This window comes from Pelodiscus sinensis, chromosome 2 (genome assembly GCF_049634645.1).
Source record: "Pelodiscus sinensis isolate JC-2024 chromosome 2, ASM4963464v1, whole genome shotgun sequence".
In the NCBI taxonomy this organism is placed as follows: Eukaryota; Metazoa; Chordata; order Testudines; family Trionychidae; genus Pelodiscus; species Pelodiscus sinensis.
Window position 1 is genome coordinate 101,510,788 of NC_134712.1, and position 19,716 is coordinate 101,530,503.

Consider the following 19,716-nt stretch of genomic DNA (forward strand, 5'->3'; position numbering starts at 1 on the left):
GGCCCTGTGCTCCCTGCGGTTTCCCCCTATGAGAGGCAGCAAGGGGGGAGGGGACAGGAGCCAGTGCCAGAGGGAGCCGGCTTAAAAGCTGGTCCCCCCTGTGACGTAGTGGGGGTACCCAGCTGGTTTCTATGCTGCTGGCTCTGGGGTAACCCCCACTGGCTGCCGTGGGTACCACGACCCAGCAAAACAGGATGAGTCACTATGCAAACCAGTGGCCAGACACCCCCCATGGAGAGGAACAAAGGAAGGTGGAATGCTGCCCTGGCTGGGGGGGCAGGGCTGGAAGTGAGTGAGTTAGTTGCTGGCGGGAAGGCAGGGAATAAGGAGCTGGGGAGGGGGCTGGGACTCCCCTATCTCAAGGGGGGGGCACTGAGGCCTCTTAGCCCCAGTTCCTGTAACCAGATTACATCTGTGCTGCGCTGTGCTGGAGGAGCAATAAACCACCCTCAATTCCACTGGCTGGTGCAGTCTGTTTGTGCCATTTCGGGGTGCAGGAGACGGGGAACCCCCAATGCGCCGTCACACTGGTGTCAGAAGTGGGATCCACTGCACCCCGTGGATGGAGCTTCCAGCGGCGAGTGACAAGGCGCAGTAGAAGCAAGAGCCCTGGAGCCAGGCGTGCTGGAGACAGAGCGAAGCGGTTCCTGGGGATCGTGGGGCGCTGCAGCACTAGACTGGTGAGTCTGCACCGAGGGGACCAGCGGGCAGATGGCCTACGCCCGAATCTTGAAGGCAGAGCTGGTGGGGCTGTGCAGAGAGAGGGGCTTGCCTGTGCAGAAAGCAACCAAGGCCCAGCTGATTGCCCAGCTAGAAGAGAATGACCAGCCACAGGGCCAGGATCTTGTCCCCAGGGGAAGCAGCCAGACCCCCCCTGAGAGTGTGTCAGGCTCAGAGAGGGGGAGGAGTGCTGGAACTCACCGGAGAGATGAGACAGCTTCCCCCAGGAGGCCTGCAAGCTGCGGCCCATCTAGGGCAGGGGCCAGCCAAGCAGAGCTGCGGCAGCTGGAGATCCAGCTGCGGATGAAGGAATTGGAAGTACAGGACCAAGAGAAGGACCGCCAGGACCGAGAGAAGGACCGCCAGGACCGAGAGAGGCAGCGGCAGCATGAGCTGGCCATGGCAGAGTGGAGAACCGGCGGGGCACCGGCTGCGCCAAGTGCCGATGGGCCCCAGGGTCCCAGGACTACCAGACGCTTGGAGAGGCTCGTGGTGGCCCAATTGGAGGACATGGGCGACGTAGACGGGTTCCTCAGTGCCTTTGAGAGGGCCTGTGGACTGCAACGAGTTCCCCCAGCTGACTGGCTGCAGGAGCTCGTCCCCGCACTGAACCAGGAGGCGGCCGGAGTGCTCAGTCAGCTGGAGGACCTACAGCCAGGGGATTACAACCGAGTCAAGGAGGCCCTGCTGCACAAGTTCGGGCTGACCCCCGAGATGTACAGGAAGAGGTTCCGGGGGGTACAGAAAGGGCCACGGGAGACCTATGTGGATCTGGCCTCCCGCCTATCGCAATACGGCCGCAAGTGGGTCTCTGGAGTCGGAGCCCAGACCGCAGAGGAGCTGCTCAGGCTGGTCATGATGGAGCAGTTCTATGAAGCGTGCCCACCCAAACTGAGGCTGTGGCTCAAGGACAGAAGACCAGAGAACCCCCAGGAGGCTGGGAGACTGGCGGATGAGTTCACGGAGAGCCGGTCCGGGTGTGAACGGGAGTCCCGGAGAGAAAGGGAACCGCGCAGAGACCGGATCTCGGCTGAGCGACGGAGGGAGTCAACTACGGGGCGAGACCAAGGAACAGGTCGTCTGCGCCCCAGAGAACCAGCCAGGGCCTGGACAGAGACAGCCCAAAGCCTAATTTGCCATCGCTGTGGGCAAAAAGGCCACAAGAGGGCTCGGTGCACCAGGTCCCAGGACCGGGGACTTTCCAGGGTTAACTGGCTGGGGCGGGAGGAAGGGCAGGCTGCCCCAGAGGCAGGGGCTGGCAGGCAAACCTCAGCTCAGAGAGAGGGGAAGGATGCTCAGTGCACCTCTCCTGGGAGGCCTGACCCTAGGGAGGCGGATTTCTCCGTGTACCGGGTGGGGGCAGGACGGCCCCTGCGGAGCGAGTGCCTCATACCCCTGGAGGTGGATGGTAGGAAGGTGACGGGCTTCTGGGACACGGGGGCAGAGGTGACTCTGGCCCGATCCAACATAGTGGCCCCAGAGCGGATACTACCCCACACCCAGGTGACCCTGAAGGGCATAGATAGGTCCCCGTTTAAGGTGCCTGTAGCCAGGGTGCATCTGAAATGGGGGGTGAAGGAAGGCCTCAAGGAAGTGGGCGTGCACCCGCACTTGCCCACTGAGGTGCTGATGGGGAATGACCTAGAGGAGTGGCCCCATGAATCCCAGTGGGCTCTAGTCACTACCCGGAGCCAGAGCCAGCGGGGGGCTGACAACGTGGGTCCAGGGAAGGACTCCTGGCAGCAGCCTCAGGGTCCCATCCCAGTGGACACGGGGTCCAGCCAGGCTGGGACTCCGGACCTAGGCAGAGGTGGGGGACAGGTCCCGATCCCTGCCTCAGCAGCTGAATTCCAGGCTGAGGTGCAGGCAGACCCCTCCTTGCAGAGGCTGAGGGACCAGGCTGGCCTCCGGGCAGCTCAGCCCCGGGGGAGAGGTGGCCAGGAGAGATTCCTGCAGGAGCGTGGACTCCTGTTCCGGGAATGGCTTCCCCCCAGGAAGGTGAGGGCAAGGGGGGTCCAGCGGCAGCTGGTCGTCCCCCGAAAGTATCGCCTCAAGCTGCTGTATTTGGCCCACGACGTCCCCGTTGGGGGCCACCGGGGGATCCGGAGCACCCGGCTGAGGCTGCTCCAGCACTTCTATTGGCCGGGAGTCTTTACAGCCGTGCAGCGGTACTGCCGGTCCTGTGACTCCTGCCAGAGGGGCGGGAAGGCCCAAGACAGTAGGAAAGCGGCTTGGGGGTCTCTACCCCAGATAGAGGACCCTCTGGGCTTGCTGAGAGAGCTATGGGAGGGGAAGACCTCCCTGGATGGAGCATCGGGGATGGAAGCCGCCCTGGCTGTCCAGAGAAGGCTCGCTGGGCTCATGGCCCCAGCCCGAGAGACCCTGGCCAGAGATCAAGGCCAGCGGAAGGGTGGGTGTGACCCCCGAGGACAGGCCTGTGCCAGTCGCCCTGGAGCGGGGCGGCGAGTGGACAGGGGAAAGCCAGCTCATGTGGGGCCTCGCCACGGCCGGCCTGAGTCAAGGGGAGCACCCATGTCCCCGGGGCGGGTTCCCACACAGAGGACCCGAACTTCCCTAGGTCACGAGCGGAGTGACCCTGCTCAGTTCGCTCTCAGAGGGGGGAGAACTGTGACGTAGTGGGGGTACCCAGTTGGTTTCTATGCTGCTGGCTCTGGGGTAACCCCCACTGGCTGCCGTGGGTACCATGACCCAGCAAAACAGGATGAGTTACTATGCAAACCAGTGGCCAGACACCCCCCATGGAGAGGAACAAAGGAAGGTGGAATGCTGCCCTGGCTGGGGGGGCAGGGCTGGAAGTGAGTGAGTTAGTTGCTGGCGGGAAGGCAGGGAATAAGGAGCTGGGGAGGGGGCTGGGACTCCCCTATCTCAAGGGGTGGGCACTGAGGCCTCTTAGCCCCAGTTCCTGTAACCAGATTACATCTGTGCTGCGCTGTGCTGGAGGAGCAATAAACCACCCTCAATTCCACTGGCTGGTGCAGTCTGTTTGTGCCATTTCGGGGTGCAGGAGACAGGGAACCCCCAACGCGCCGTCACACACCCCCAGCACCATCTCAGGGGTGCCGCCTGCTCTCCCCTTGCTGCCTTGATTAGAGGCAGTGGGCAGGGGGGTATATGGTAGGCTGCTGCAAAACAGCTCCTGTTCGTGGAAGCCAGGGCTGGCTGAGGGCAGCAGCTGCTCCAGCACCTGCCCCTCCCTGTCTGTGGCCAGCCCTGGCTGCTGAGAACAGGGGCTGGTGCTGGAGCAGCCTCTGTTTGCTGTGGTTGTCCTCCATGAACAGTGGCTGCTGGACTCATGGCTCTCACTGATCATTGCGCCTCTGAATGTTAAATGTAGTAAGAGCCTGCCAGACTCTTACTACATTTAAAATGCAGAACTGAAGCATGCATGGCTCCCAGAGCCAGTACTGCTCAGTTCCAGCTGAAGCTGGATCCTGGGCCTACCTCTGCTGCGGCTCTGTAGAGAGGTCCTATCAACTAATTGTATAGACAATACAAATAGTATCAACTATACAATTAGCCTGATAACCGCATTTTAACATCGTTACCAGCTCCCGCCTGCCCCTCTCACCCTGCATGCTGCTGCCTCTCCATCAGAAGCAGCAGTGTGGAAGTCCGCAGGTTCTGGTGCTCATGAGGACCTTCTTAAAAGACAGCTCCCCACAGGCACTCACTCACGCCACACCACACACCACTGCCTTTGATACAGAGTCAGTAAGGGGGGGGGTGCTTATAATTAATAGAATTAACCAATAAGCCCAGGCTAGTCAACCACATGTTGACATCCCAAGAAAAAACATTCCCCCCAAGCACAGCAAGTTAGAATACTGCAAAGCATCAGTGTTAACAGGCTCCCACTTCCCTCATAACAGATGACTTTACTGTGAGTGGTTGGACCACAGAAATCCCCTTGAGACTCTCTCACCTCTGAGCCCACCTACCTGCCATTTGGGGTGCTCCACCACCCTGTCCTGCTGGGTCAAAAGCTTTGGCCTCCCAGCAAAGGCACAGAGGTAGAGTAACAGTACCGCTCTTCAATTGAGGTAAGTGCCCCAAACCCTGCCCCCTCCTGAACCTAATCTCCCACTCAGATCCCACAATCCAACCCTCAGTCCACTCATACACCCTGCCTACTGTCCAAACCCTGCATCCATTCCCTGGAAGGCTCCTCCCACACACTGAACCCCTCATTTGGCCCTAGCCAGGAGCCTGGGGGGGGGCCACAAATTATACTATCTTTGAGCCCCTAGAAAGGAAAAAGCTTTAATCTAAGATAGTACCTACTTGCAAAGACAGCAGTCACAGTTCTACAAATGGCACCACAACGTTTTACTGATAAAGAAATGTACTCACTGGGTTGTACAGTTTAAAAGATCTGCACAAGTCAGATACCTGAATAGAATTTCTTAGGGAAGTTTTTCTAGTTACCAAATCACATCAAGCTATTTTGACCTGGAGTTTAGGAAAACAAAACAGACCAGCTGTGTAAAGAGAACTGTAATTAGTATGAGAAACAAATATTTTCACTTCCTTAGTTCTAATATGTATAACATAATTTCTCTTTTGTGTTAAAGCTATGGCTAGAAGAGCCTCACTTTTTCTGTTCTGCATATTAAAAAATGTACATTTAAAAATTCAATTAAATTCAATTAAAAAAATTCTGTAATTTTAGCTTGGTCTTAAGAGGTTTAAACTGTTTTTGAACAAGTTGGTGGTTTATACATTTACAACCACATTAAAGATATAAAAACTATACACAGAGTAATCTCAAAATGATCCAGTTCAAACAGAATTCCAGGATACATTAACAGGAGTGTTGTGAGCAAGAGAAGAAGTAATTCTTCTGCTCTTCTCTGCACTGATTAGGCCTAAATTGGAGCATTGTGTCCAGTTCTGGACACCACATTTCAAGAAAGATGTGGAGAAATTAGAGAACGTCCAGAGAAAAGCAACAAAAATGAGAAGATCTAGAAAACATGACCTAGGAGGGAAGACTGAAAGAATTAGGCTTATTTAGTTTAGACAAGAGAAGACAGAGGGGACAGGATAGCAGTTTTAAAGTATCTAAAAGGATGTTGCAAGGAGGAGGGAGAAAAATTGTTCTCTTTGGCCTCTAAGGATAGGACAAGAAGCAATGGGCTTAAATTGCAGCAAGGGAGATTTAGGTTGAACATAAGGAAAAACGTCCTACTTGTCTGGGTGGTTAAACACTGGAATAAATTGCCTAAAGGATTGTGGAATCTCCATCACAGGAGATATTTAAGAGCAGATTAGACAGCCACCAGTCAGGGATGTTCTAGACAGTGTCTGGTCCTGCCGTGAGGGCAGGGGACTGGACTCGATGATTTCTTGAGGTCCCTTCCAGTTCTAGGATTCTATCTAGTTATGTTAAGTCTAATAAATACTTGTAGCTATGTAAAAATCAAAAGAGTATGCAAGTAACTGGATTTTAAAAACAAGTTTAAAACATCTGCAAACAGGACTACAAAATGGTCACGCTATTCTAAGTCCATATGAATTTAGTTAAGAGAAACAAAGGACAGATACCTCGGTATACTAGCTATCTTTCCACCAGAATGCAGTTCAGAGCAGCTTCAGGTCTGTGCAGAGTTGCACCAACTTACGATATCCCTTGTAGGTGCAGAGTGCAGTGGTATGATGATGGACTGGTGCTCAAGAGAACACACTGAAGCCAGGCTTCCTGCCCCTGCCCTCCAGAATCTTCTCACACATCAGAATCACCTCACACCTCATTAAGATGCACAGCTGTAGCGGTCCCAGACTCAGCACAAGCTGGGACTGAGCCTGGCTAGCTCAGTCCTGGCTTGTGCCAGGTCCGAGACCTACCCCTGCTGCGGCTCTACATTTTAAATGTAGTATGAGCAACTACTGATAGAGGCAGTAGCCGCAGAGAGAGGGGGGACAGGTGGTACTGCGGAGACGGTGCTGGGGACAACTGGCTTTTAAGCTGGCTCTCCATAGCACTGGCCCGCTCCCCCACTTGCTGCCTCTAATATAAAGACAACAAGGGGGTGGGGAATGCAAGCAGTCGACTAGACTACTCGCTTACATCCCTAACACACACAGCTCATTTTTGTGGATATGGATACAAATTTTGTATCTAGAACTTGCAAATTTGCAGATATCCACTTTATATCTGTGTCTATCTTCATTCACTGCTGTCAATGCAGATATCCACAGCTCATTTTTGCAGACATAAATGTAGATACAAAATTTGTATCTGCGCAGGGCTCTAGCCAAAGGTCACGTGCATGTAACCATCTGCAAAGTACTGTAATGTTTAAATAATCTGTCTTGAAGAGTTGGTTTTGTGATTATTTTATCATCACGGAAGGAAAAAAGATCTTGTAAATAAAACATTGCCTTGGGGAGACACAAGACCTGGGTTCTACTCCCAGCTTTAGGACACACTTCCCCTGGGACCCGGAGCACATCACTTAACCTCTCTGGACTGGTATAGTCTGTGAAAATGAAAGGTGTTTTAAAATATATTAAACCTGCAATGATCAGGAATTAGCTAACATTTTAATCATCACTGTTTTAATACACACAAGTTTACACTAAAAAAAATGTTAAGGTTACAAAATCATGCATTCCACAGTTAGGATATGCCAAAATTAAAGACCCATATAGCCTTAAATCAATGCCCTTGTGTCTATGCAGTATGATATCGTTTTTAATTTCATGATCATATTTTGCCCACAGGACTCTGCTTCTCATTCAATTCACAGTATGGATGGTGCTCAACTAATGAGCAGCTATTCAATATTTTGTTTTCTCCTCATTGCATACTATTAAAACGCTACTCTGAAAACAAATGTATTGGTTTCCTCAGAGGCTTTTATAGATGGGGAACTGAGGCATAAAGAGATTAAGGTATAAAATGTCCGCTAATTTTGGTTACCCAATTTGAGGTTGCTAATACCCGAATTTTCAGACTATTAGCAGTATGTAATGATTTTTATGTTCAAAATACAACTTATTGATTTTCAGCTACAGAGTGTTCAGTGTAAATGAAACCCTAGAAAAGTTTTGGTAACTAAAACCAAACTTAGTTACCACCCGGGAAAGTTTGGTTTTAGTCACTTGCCTAGCATCACACAGCAACTCCATGATAAAGAAAGGCAGCGGCAGATTTAGGGCAGGGCGAGCGGGGCGGCTGCCCCGGGCCCCGTGCTTCCCGAGGCCGCACACATGCGCCGTGTCAAAGGGGGGGCCCTGCGAAATTTCGCTGCCCGGGGCCCCGCAGTGCTGCCCTGGGCCCCGCAGCACTCTCATCCGCCCCTGAAGAAAGGGATGGAATCTGACTTAACTATGAGGCCCTCTTTTTTGCAATCCTCTGCCTATAGATCACAGCATCCTTCGCTATACAACCCTGATAACTGTGGGTCTTCCCAACCACTCTTGACATGCAACCTAAATTGGATGGATGACAGACCTCTGAATCACATCCAGGAAACTGTCTGTATACATTCATGCTTCCTCTATTCACTTTCTTCCCCTCACAGGTTACTCCAATACCCAGTGATGCAGGACCTGTTGCTATGTAAGAAGGGCACAGAAACCCAGAGGACCCAGTATGTACTCTCCTCTGGTCCCACAGCCTACCAGGGATATCATGTTGTGGCTCCTTCACAGAACCATGAGAAGGGGTGTGTACTTGGCACAGTTCATAAACTCCCAACACTAGTACTTTGTGGCAAGAGGAAGACCCCCAGCACACAGTCGGGTTGCAGTCCCTCTTCTACTTCCTCCAGAATGTCTTAATGAGGTTCTGATTGCTTTTCTCACACCTCCGCTAAGTCTATACTGCTTCCTTCTTGCACAAAAGCCTATGCAAATGAAGCGTGGATTAGTATATTGCCATGCTTCATTTGCATAATTAGGGGCCATTTTTGCACAAGAGACTTTTGCGCTAAAAGGAGGTGAGTAGACGGCTCCTTTTTGCACAAAAACCCCCTCTTGCGCAAGAGCCGTTCTTCCTAATTTTTCCTGTGTCTACACAGCTACTTTTTGCACAAAAGCCTCGTGCGCAAAAAGAGCCCCTAATTAATTATGCAAATGAAGCATGGCAATATGCAAATCCATGCTTCATTTGCATAGGCTTTTGCACAAGAAGGAAGCAGTATAGGAGTAGCCCTCCTGACCTAGGACTCCCTATCCATTAGACATTTTAAAATGCACGTATTTGTGTAACTTTCAGGGATTACATTTAAAATGGGGGGAGCGGAAGCCAGTGCTCTCGGTGAGACAGTTTTTAAGCCGACTCCGGTTCCTCCTCCCCATGGCTGTTACTGTATCAAAGTCAGCAGCCCAGGGACAGGCGGCTCTGTGCTTAAAAGCCAGCTCCCTACACACACCAGCTCCTCCCTCCTACCCCACCCCCTGCTGCTGCCTCTGTATCAGAGGCAGCGGGAGTGGAGGACTATGTGTAACCAAGAGGATTATCTGATAAGCCCAGGCTCATCGGTTAACTGTGTACTCAGGTACCCATTCATATCCCTACTGTCCCTCGCCCCACAAAGTCACAAGAACTCCTTGACAACTCCTCCTGATGCTGGACAAGTCAGCCAACCATCATGCCAGGAGGAGAAAGTTAAACAGGAGAGGGGATGTGCTCTGTGGAGCTATTTCCATTCTGTTATCCACTCATGCCTCCATGCTGAGTCAACTGACTCCTTAGACACCTCTGAGCAGCTACCACCCAGTTTCACTGGCCCCGCCTCACCAGCTAATGGGGAGGGTCTTCAGTTATGTGGGCTTAGGCCCACTGGCTTCCAGAAACTAAAACAGGTACATAACCCTGAGCTTTGTGAGCCTCCTTGGCCAACCACGCTAAGCAATAAGTCAGCTGAATGACATTCAGAAGGACTCTCTCCAAATCATGCCTGAGAAACATCTGTACATGTTCATGCTTCCTACCGTCCACTTCTCGGACCCTCATAGCCTCTCCTCACACCAAGTGATGGACCTACTTCCATCTAAGGAGGGAGAGGAACTCCAGCGGGCTAGCCTGTACTCCACTCTGATTCCACAGCCCACCAGGGGTATTAGCTGGTGGTTCCTCCATAGAGCCACAAACATGGTTGCATATGTTAACTCACAAACTCCCAACACCTATCCTTTCTGCAGCAAGAGGGAGACTCTGGCATATATATCTAGGTAGAGTAAATCACACTCAAGGCCCTCTTCTAGCTCTTCCAGAACCTCTTCTGCAGTTCTGGCTGCCCTTCTCCCCCGACCTCCTCATTTAAGCATACCCCATCCATGGCCACACCTAGTTGCAAGACCTTATCAGCCTTCTTCTGGCAGTGACCAAGATGGCCATCCCACTAGATGTTGTGCAATAGGTACACACCTTCTGAATTCTGCAACAAATGAGACAGGAGTCCTATAGACAGACAGCCTTAGTGATTCATACCCATAGAACAGTCTATCCTGTTCAGTGAGTGACATTTTTATATAAATGTTCATGCACTTGTACAACTCATAATAAAGAGGCAGACCTAACCAATCATAAAACATTAAAATCACCAGCTGAGAGTTTAGGAGATTAAATTTCAAAAGAGACAAAATTATCTAAGTCATCACATTTTTAGAAGTTTTACCGATGTCCTTTCAAAGCTTCCTTTACATTTCAAAGCCTGACATTCTTTTACTGCTATGTTCTTTGTGTAGGTAGAGAAAAATGATCACTGTGCAGACAATGACACGACACAATTTTACACATTTAAAAAAAAAAATCAAGAATTTCATATATAAAAATCACAAAACTTGAAAAAATAAATGTAAATCCTGCTTCACACAAACCCAGACTAATCTTGGCACTATTATTCTCCATCAATCCTGAACAATATTTCCCACAGTATATTTTGCTATTGATAACAATAATGGTTCAGTATAAGTCAAAAGTCAATCAAATGTTACTGCTTCAGTGAATCTGTCAGCCTCCTCTGTAAACATGGCTTTCAAATAAATAGTGGCTATCAATCAACATTCACATTCCTAACCTAATAGAAACTGTAGACCCTAGAGTTATGTATAAAAAAAATCCTTGGGCAGATGTTAACCAGAAGATATTTCAATTTCCCTCTCAGAAGAGTAGAATATTATTAACACCACTACTCCCCAGGAATAACCAACATACTTTATGAATAGGATGACCAACATACTTTATGAATAGGATGTAGAAGCTCTATATACCAACATCCCACATAAAGACGGATTACAAGCAATTAGAAACACTATCCCAGAGGACACTACTGCCAACCTGATAGCAGACCTATGTAACTTTGTTCTCACCCACAATTATTTCCAGTTTGAGAACAACTTATACCTCCAGATCAGCGGCACAGCCATGGGTACACGCATGGCCCCACAGTATGCTAACATCTTTATGGCTGACCTAGAACAACGTTTCCTCAACTCCCGTCCCCTTTCACCCCTTCTCTACCTACGGTACATCGATGACATCTTTATGATCTGGACGCATGGCCAAGAAACACTGGAGATATTCCACAGAGATTTCAACAACCTACACCCCACCATCAACCTCAGCCTGGACCATTCTACACGAGAGAGCCACTTCCTGGACACCACAGTACAAATCAACAATGGAAAATTAGACACCACTCTCTACAGAAAACCCACCGACTCATACAGTTACCTACATGCTTCCAGCTCCCATCCAGAACACACCACACGATCCATCGTCTATAGCCAAGCCCTTCGATACAAACGCATCTGCTCTAATCCCACTGACAGAGACCAGAAGCTTCAGGATCTCTACCAAGCATTTATAAACCTCAACTACCCACCCGGAGAAATAAAAAAGCAAATTGAAAGAGCCAGACGAATACCTAGAAACCATCTACTTCAAGACAGACCCAAGAAAACCAACAATAGAACACCACTTGTCATCACCTACAACCCCCAACTTAAACCTGTCCAACACATTATCAATAAACTACAGCCTATACTGGAACAGGATACCATACTCCAAGAGACTCTGGGAGACAGACCCATAGTCTCCTATAGACAACCACCTAACCTCAAGATGATTCTTACCAACAACCACAGGACATACCACACTAATACCAACCCTGGTACCTTCCCTTGCAACAAACCCCGTTGCCAGCTTTGTCCACATATTCATTCTGCCGATACCATTATTGGACCTAACCAAGTGAGTTATAAGATCAAGAACACATATTCCTGCGCATCCAGAAATATAATCTATGCTATCATGTGCCGAAAGTGTCCGTCTGCTATGTACATTGGACAAACATCTCAGACACTTCGCCAAAGGATTAATGCCCACAAAACAGATATCAGACAAGATCACAAAGAAAAAACAGTTTCTTGCCATTTTAACCAGAAAGGACACTCTCTCAATGACTTAACTACCTGCATTCTGCTACAAAGACCTTTTACATCTGCACTTGAAAGGGAATCCTCTGAACTGTCATTCATGTTAAAATTCGACACTCTCCAAAAAGGAATGAACAAACACTCAGGCTATCTTACCCATTACCAAGATAGCTTCCCCAATTATCACCTCTAATACCATTAACTCACAAACATCCCACTCTCCCCACCTCTAATATCATCAATTCACAGACACTTACCTTCCTTCCTCCCCCCCCCCCCCGCATCTCCCTCCTGTTCTTAAATGTGATTTGTCCTTTTCATATGTGTTCATTTTTTTTAATTGTATCCTTTGGTATATATGGTTGTGACTACTTTCTTCCACTATTTGATCTGAGGAAGTGGGTCTGGCCCACGAAAGCTCATCATCTAATAAACCATCTTGTTAGTCTTTAAAGTGCTACATTGTCCTGCATTTTGCTTCAGCTACCCCAGACTAACACGGCTACATTTCTATCACTTTATGAATAGGATGCATTCCGTATTCATACTTTTAGATTTAAGCAATACCTGTTTCCAAAACAAACAACACATAGGTACCTCCCATCACACAACTATAATCTATAAGAACCCTGCCCTGGCAACAAACTTTCAAATCTATGCCATCTTTACTGATGCAATCCATCCTATTTCAAAATATCCTGAAAAAATAATATTAGCACAGTATTACAGCCCTTTGCAATTGCAGTCCTTATAGCAGTAATATAGTCTCTGCTTCTCCTTACACACATACATGCTGGCAAATTAATTTTCAAGGATTGCTATGTTGTTTGTTTTTAAATACACATCCAAATATGCAAGAGGATAATATGTACCAACACATTACTTCAGCTTTCTGCTTATCAAGAAGGACAGACATATTAGTCTTGAGAAAACAGGAAAATAAATTTGAGTGAGATTAACTTGACATTTTCGTCCTGGACAGTTTTAGAAAGAATGATAGGGTCATATACAAACAGCATTTTAACTTTTAACTATGGTACCCTCAACCTATGCCTTGCAATCAAACAAAACAAATAATGGATTACCCTTTTAAAAGACTAGATAGTGTTAGTGTTATACTGTCTGGCAATGTAGCCTGAAGAGAAACAGAGTGTTTGACACAATTTAAAACTTCTTAAAAGAGATACAACCCTGCATTGGTCTTATCTTTTGGTTTTTTGCTCACTGAATTCCCTCTCACTCAGTCAGTGAGAAGCTAAGGAGCACAAGGAATCCACAAGTGGTCTCCTTTATTCTGAGCTAAGTTCATGAAATAGTCTGTCAGACCACAAAAAGAATGACTCACTTGAAGTTCTAACCAATAACCAAAGATACAGGCATAATTTTCAAACACATAAACCAAAAAAATAAAGAAAACAAGTGCTAAATAGTTCAAAGTACATGTAGGCACATTTTCTATGGGGAGAATCAGTTGCTTAACAATAGCTGAAATCAGCTTTTCCTAAATTTTCATCTACTTTAATCAAGAGTTACTATACAGTACTTACCAGTATTTTGTTATCCACTTTATCTCCCTTGGTTTCTAGCTTTACTTTTTTCTTCACCGAAATTTTAATCTTCCTCCCAATAACATCCTTGATACTTTCTGAAATAATGGAGAACACCTTAATCAAATACTTGCATTGCCAGGAAGAGTGTACATGAAAAATAACATTTTAAAATTTTCAGGGAAAATTCCTCAGTTACATTGCATTAGCTGGCATTTTCTTACCATGCACCCTGCTGTTTGTATAATCTTTATTAAATGAGTGCAACAATCTGACCCAAATAAAAATAAAGCCACACTTAATTTATGAGACGTGTGTCATTATATACAGCTATTTAACGAACAAGTCTATTGTCCTGAGTAGAGATTAGATTTATACTAAAGTCTTACTCAGTTCAGAGCCCATCAGGAATGTCATTTCATATTTCCCTACACTGTTCCCATTCTAGAGAGACATGAAAAATATCCCCTAATATCCCTCCAGATAGTTGGGCAAGTCCAGGTAGCAAGCTGAAAATCATTTCAGTTTTCCTGAAAGATTGAATAAAAGACTCTCTTCCTTGATGCATTTCGAATATTTGTCTTTTTACTCCAATTTGAGATGAACATTTTTTCAAAACACCTGATTTTTTCTTCAGGAGGGGAATGCTGTTTGCAGCCAATAGTAGTCAGAAACCCCATCCTTCACCAGGCCACATGGCTGCTGTGAGAGTAGCAGTGCAGGTGGTAGCTCTACAACTTAAGCCAGGCTCACTCCTTTTGTTACCTCCTTTCCCTCTATAAATAGCTCCAAGGGCTTCTGCCACTGTTCACAGCAACACAGCACCAGAATGAAGTGAGCTTGATGCTTGTCAGTTTCACAGTGACATTACAGGGTTTTAAATAGCAACAGTGAAACTGATTACAAAATTTGTCCATTGTACTGTGCTGATGACTGGGAAAGAATTCTCTTCTATAAAGAATTCTCAGAGGCACTGAAGTACAGACTCTGGAAAAAATTAATGGCATCAGGTCACACTAAGGTTATATTTATAACAGCTAGAAACCTATATATATATATATATATATATATATATATATATATATAAAATACAAAATTTTAGAGAATTTCCCACATGAAGAAAGTTTCCTACTCACCATCGCGATGTACATTTTTCAAGTCATTTTATAGATCCGAAAACTCAGGCAATCAGGAAGCTTAGGCTCAAATTTTCAAGTTTTCACTTTTTTTATTGCCTCCATTTCTGGTTGCCCAACCTGAGACACAAGTGTCTCTTCAGCAAATGTTTCTAAATTAGCATAGACGCTTAGAACGCTTGTGCCTCAAGTGAGCTGCTGAAGGAATGGAAACTGGAATTCAAGATTTCTGATTCCAAATTTAGTCATTGCATTTTACCAAGTGTCCTTTTCACAGAGAGCTCAGGATCACTGGGGAATCCTGATTGTCTACCAAGAAAATTAAATTTTCCTCCTTATGAAATACTCCACTTCAACCAGTGTTCTCTATATTATAAAACACGTAAGCAAACAAAAATACTAATTAGACACAGAAGGCACCAAGGCCCCCAGTACTGCGTCCTGATCATGTGAACAGACCCATGGACCTATGTAGAGCCCAGTTGCAGAATATTTGGCTCTCTGTGAGGGCAAAGGTCTCCCAATGTAGATCAGCTTGCAAAATCAAAGCAAAATTATGAAACTTCACTCAAGTTAGTAACAGATTTGGCATTTTTAAGATACAACATAACGTCTTATTTGTGGAAGAGGTGCCAGAATGACTCAGCTTTGCTCCATGGTTCTCTTAGCACAGATGACAAACCTAACTCATCACATATTGAATTATAGTAGACACCCATTCACAACATTAACACATGCTATGCTTGATAGGAAAAAAAAAGTTGATTGTCAAATAAGTTATCTACACCTAATCCTTAATACCTATCCTAGACTTCTAAAAATCAGTCGTTTTTGCAAGCAATTAGACTATAATATAATCTTAATAATTTAGTAAATTGGCAAGTAAAAAAGAGCAAAAGTGGTTTATATTGCCTACACAAAGGGAGAACATTTATGCCGGCTGCAACTTTTCCTCTCAAGTTTTATATGGATTTCATATATATTATAAATTACGTTTGTGTTTCAAATTATGACACTGGTGAGCACTCTAAAGAAAAAACTAGTGTGCATGAACCAAAATTAATATACAACATGTCTAAAGGCTGACAAAATACTGCTTCCGCCTATCACTGATACAAGAGTTAACACAATTACTTGTTCTATAAGCGAAATCCTGAAGCTCTTCTTCAGGGAAACTTTACATAATACCAAATGAAGTTTTGCATGAATAAGGAGTGATGGGGCCCATAATGTTCTGTTATAAGCTATTGTGGCATCTTTAAATTACATCAGCCACTAGTGCACCCTACTAATAATTCATGGCATTGAAGCTCCCAAGTAGCTTTAGCACCATTTGCAATCCATTGTGATTTGTAGAGAATGCAAAAACATTAAATACTTTTTTCTTTGTAAATTACTGTATGCTCTGCAGCATGCCCAGAGAAATGAATTAAAAAAGATAAATACACTAGACTAAAATGAAGTGTGTGCTCTAACATGTCAAAAATTAAGAAATTTCAAAAGTAAGACTCTCTGAAATACCCTCCCTCACTGGTGCCCTTACGCATAGATATTTCAAAGGCCTTCAAACAATTGCATATGGCACCACAGATGTACGCATAAGGGTATAGATTAGGAGATGGAGAAGTTACAAGCAGTTTTAAACTACAAATATCCTTAATATTCCAGGTTAAAAGCAACAAACCTTTAAACACTTGCTTTCCCTGTTGAATCTACAGGCTACTCCTTTCAAAGCTTGCCATTTATTTATAGCAACCTGGATGCAGCCTATGTTAGTGGTTTTCCTGACACCAGGTCACCGCTTTCAAATGTTTTCCTGACTCCAGGTGACTGCTTTCAGGAGGCTGATTTTTCACTTGTGAGTCTTGTATGAAGCCAGAGCCCTGTATGGCAGGACTGAAGCTGGAGCCCCATCACGTGAGGCAGAAACATCTTTGCAGAGCTCAATTGCCCTGGGCAATTGACCCGCCTGCCACCCTCTAAGGAAAGCCCTGAATTTGCAACCCTTTCAAACTCATCCCAGGTGTCACAATCCTCAGGTTGGGAAACATTGACCCAGATGAGCTGAGTACTCCCCTGGAAGAGCAGGTTGTGTACCCCCTGGGTGAGAGCCACTGCTGTACGCGATGCTGCTATGAAGGCCCCTGAATCATGTCACTACGGGGGAACATGCACCGTCCACTTTTCCAGTCACTGCAGTGGTTAATCCGGTGCTCGCACAGCTGCTGTAGGCACGGGGCTGGGCTGCGATGTGTAGGGCTTCAGCGGCTGTAATCCCCCGCCCCCCATCAGTAAATCTCTCCCGCGGCAGCGCCAAAGCCGGAGCTGCAGCATGGCTCTCCCCCGCTGCATTCCCCACCCCACCTTCGCCCTCGCTGCACCTTCCCCACCACGCCTCCCCACGGCCCGGCTGGGGCGGGCAATGCACAGCGCCAGCGGCCTCACAACTTCCTCGCCTCCGCGGCGGGATCAGACCCCCAAACAGTCCTCCCCTTCTCCCCCCCCCCTCCAAACAACCCCACCCCCCAAAAAACCCAAGCGCCCCTCCCCCAGGTTTCCTTCCTTCCCCCACGCGGAGGGAGAGAGACGTGGGTCTTACCTAGCAACTCCCTGGGCACCTCGGAGCTCTCCTCGCTCATCGTGGCCCTGCTGGGGGGCCGGGGCTGGGGGCCAAACTCCTTCGCGCCGCTTCCCCGCGGCAGCAAAATGGGGCGGGAGCGGCTGCGGCGGCGGCTGCTTTGCGGAGGGGGAACAAGTGGCTGCGCTCGCGGAGCTCAGTGGGCTCTGGCTACATGGCTCCTCCTGGCTCCTGGGCGCCTCTTTCCAGGGGCGGATCCAGCGCTCAGCCCCCGCGGCTCCTTCCTTCTCCGCTCCGCGCTCCCCTGCAGTCCCCTCCTCCCGCCGCCCTCCCTTCCCCCTGCTCCTCCCCGCCAGGCGGGCACCTACTGGCCCCGAGGTGCCAGCGGAAGGCGGGGGCGGGGGTGGGAATTCCTCGCTCCCGGCCGGTCCCGCACCGCTCCCAGCCCAGCCCCGGGGAGGGCTCTGCGCAGCGCCGCTCTCCCGTCCTCACCTCGCGAGAGCGCTGGGCGGCGGGGAGGCTGCCCCGGGCCCCAGCCGCTGGGCGCAGCTGGACACGCGCGCCCGCCTGCCCGCCGCCAAGAGCATCCCCTTCAGGGAGACGCGGTGGCAGCCCTGCCCGCGGGGAGAGTTTCCATGCGCACACCGAGCGCAGAGGAGGAAGAGGAAAAATTAGGAGCATTGAGCAGCCCCTCCTTGCCTTTGCCCTAGTCTGCGGGGAGAGAGACCAAGGGAGCCACCTGCTGGTTAAAGGGACGGGCGGGAGGCGTTTGGAAGGATTCTCCTGAACCTCTAGCCCGCACTTCTTGATCCTTTAGTCATTATTTGTCCCAAGCAATCAATTGAACATGGGTCCAGTGTCCCTCCCATAAGGTTGAAACCATCCCATGATTTCAAATAGGGGTGCCAGCAAGCTGAGCCAGAGGGCGGACGCGGGAAGGGGGAGGCTGGAGGACACAATCACACGGCCGGCGGGGGTCCCAGTCTCTCAGTCGCTTGGGAGGCGGAAGACCACCCCGGGGGGGGGGGGGGGATCTGATTGGGAAGCCGTTGGAGTTCTGAAAGTCTCTCCTGCCTCCCAAAAATGATTTTTGCGCTGCTGTTTCCATCAGACATTTCCCACCGTGCTCACGCACCCGGGTCCCGCCGCTCCTAGACCGATGCTGTTGCTTGGGGGGACCCGCTTGTGCACGTGAAGTTCTATTGCAGACCCCGTTGCAGGGCCGAGGCACTGTGAGGGTGTTACCCACTCTCTGGCTCCAGGAAGGAACTTCGCTTTTGATTGTTTCTTTAAGGTTTTTTATGACAGAGTGACTGATCGTGAAATCAGTTTTTCTTGTGTGCGGCCTGGGAAAGTCAAGTGACTCTCTGCCAAACCTGGACCGGTTTAAACTTTGAAATGGATAAGCTTTGATCCAAAGCCCATCCATCTCTTTCTCATCCCCATACTTTATCTCTCTAGAGGAGTCAGTTCGTTTTGCACCTGTTCTACAGATAAAGAATGGATTTTATTATTGGGGGCTGTTTTCAGTCTCAGACATGTCTATACTAGGAAACTATTTTGAAATAACTACATTTGACTTAACTCCTGATTTTACAAAATCAAACTAGCATGTCCCCACTATCGGGAAGCCTTGACATTAGTCTGAGGCAGGCTCCCTTAATGTGGAAGCACTACCTAGACTTAGAGCACTGGGGAGTAATTAGACCGAATATTCTGGGGAGTAGTTATTTCAAAATAGTGGCACCGGAGTGTCCACGCTAATGCTATTTCAAAATAACTATTTTGAAATTAGCATTATTCTCCAAGGCTCTGTCTAGATTACATCCCTCTTTCGACAGAGGGATGTAAATTAGGCACTTTGAAATTGCAGATGAAGCCAGGATTTGAATTTCCCACGCTTCATTTGCATAATTGAGGTTTACAGGATCTTTCGAAAAAAGCCTTCCCTTTTTGAAAGGACTGTGTCCAGACCGCGGTTTTACTTTCAAAATGGCGCTTTTTCAAAAGAGCACCATTACGTGATTATGCAAATGAAGTATGGGAAATTCAAATCCCAGCTTCATTTGCAATTTCAAAGTGCCTTATTTACATCCCTCTGTCGAAAGAGGGATGTAATCTAGACACAGCTCGAGAAAAGCAGGAGTACAGATTTTTTAAATAAGCTGCACCTTATTTCTAAATAACGGGCTTGGTAATGTGGACATTCCACTTATAAATTCAACCTAAGGAGGCTATTTTGAAATAAAGACCAAGTGTACATCAGGGCAGAGAGAGAAGAAGGAAAAGCTAAAATTTTCCAGTAGGTAGGACACAGAAAGGAATC

General features: G+C 47.9%; 1 protein-coding gene across 3 annotated transcripts in view; it reads right to left on the bottom strand.

Moving 5' to 3' along the window:
- CARMIL1 (capping protein regulator and myosin 1 linker 1) overlaps nt 1–18,057 on the bottom strand; it is a 247,884-nt gene extending 229,827 nt beyond the window's left edge. For 2 of the 3 annotated variants that reach the window (XM_075921131.1, XM_075921132.1), the window contains exons 1-2: nt 17,412–18,057; nt 13,677–13,774 (exon numbers count right to left, since the gene is read on the bottom strand). In XM_075921131.1, the coding sequence (XP_075777246.1) occupies nt 13,677–13,774; nt 17,412–17,451 (138 nt within the window). In that variant the 5' untranslated portion in view covers nt 17,452–18,057. The remainder of the gene's footprint in view (nt 1–13,676; nt 13,775–17,411) is intronic. The other variant, XM_075921130.1, reaches the window with a different exon arrangement.
- Nucleotides 18,058–19,716: the final 1,659 nt, after the last annotated feature.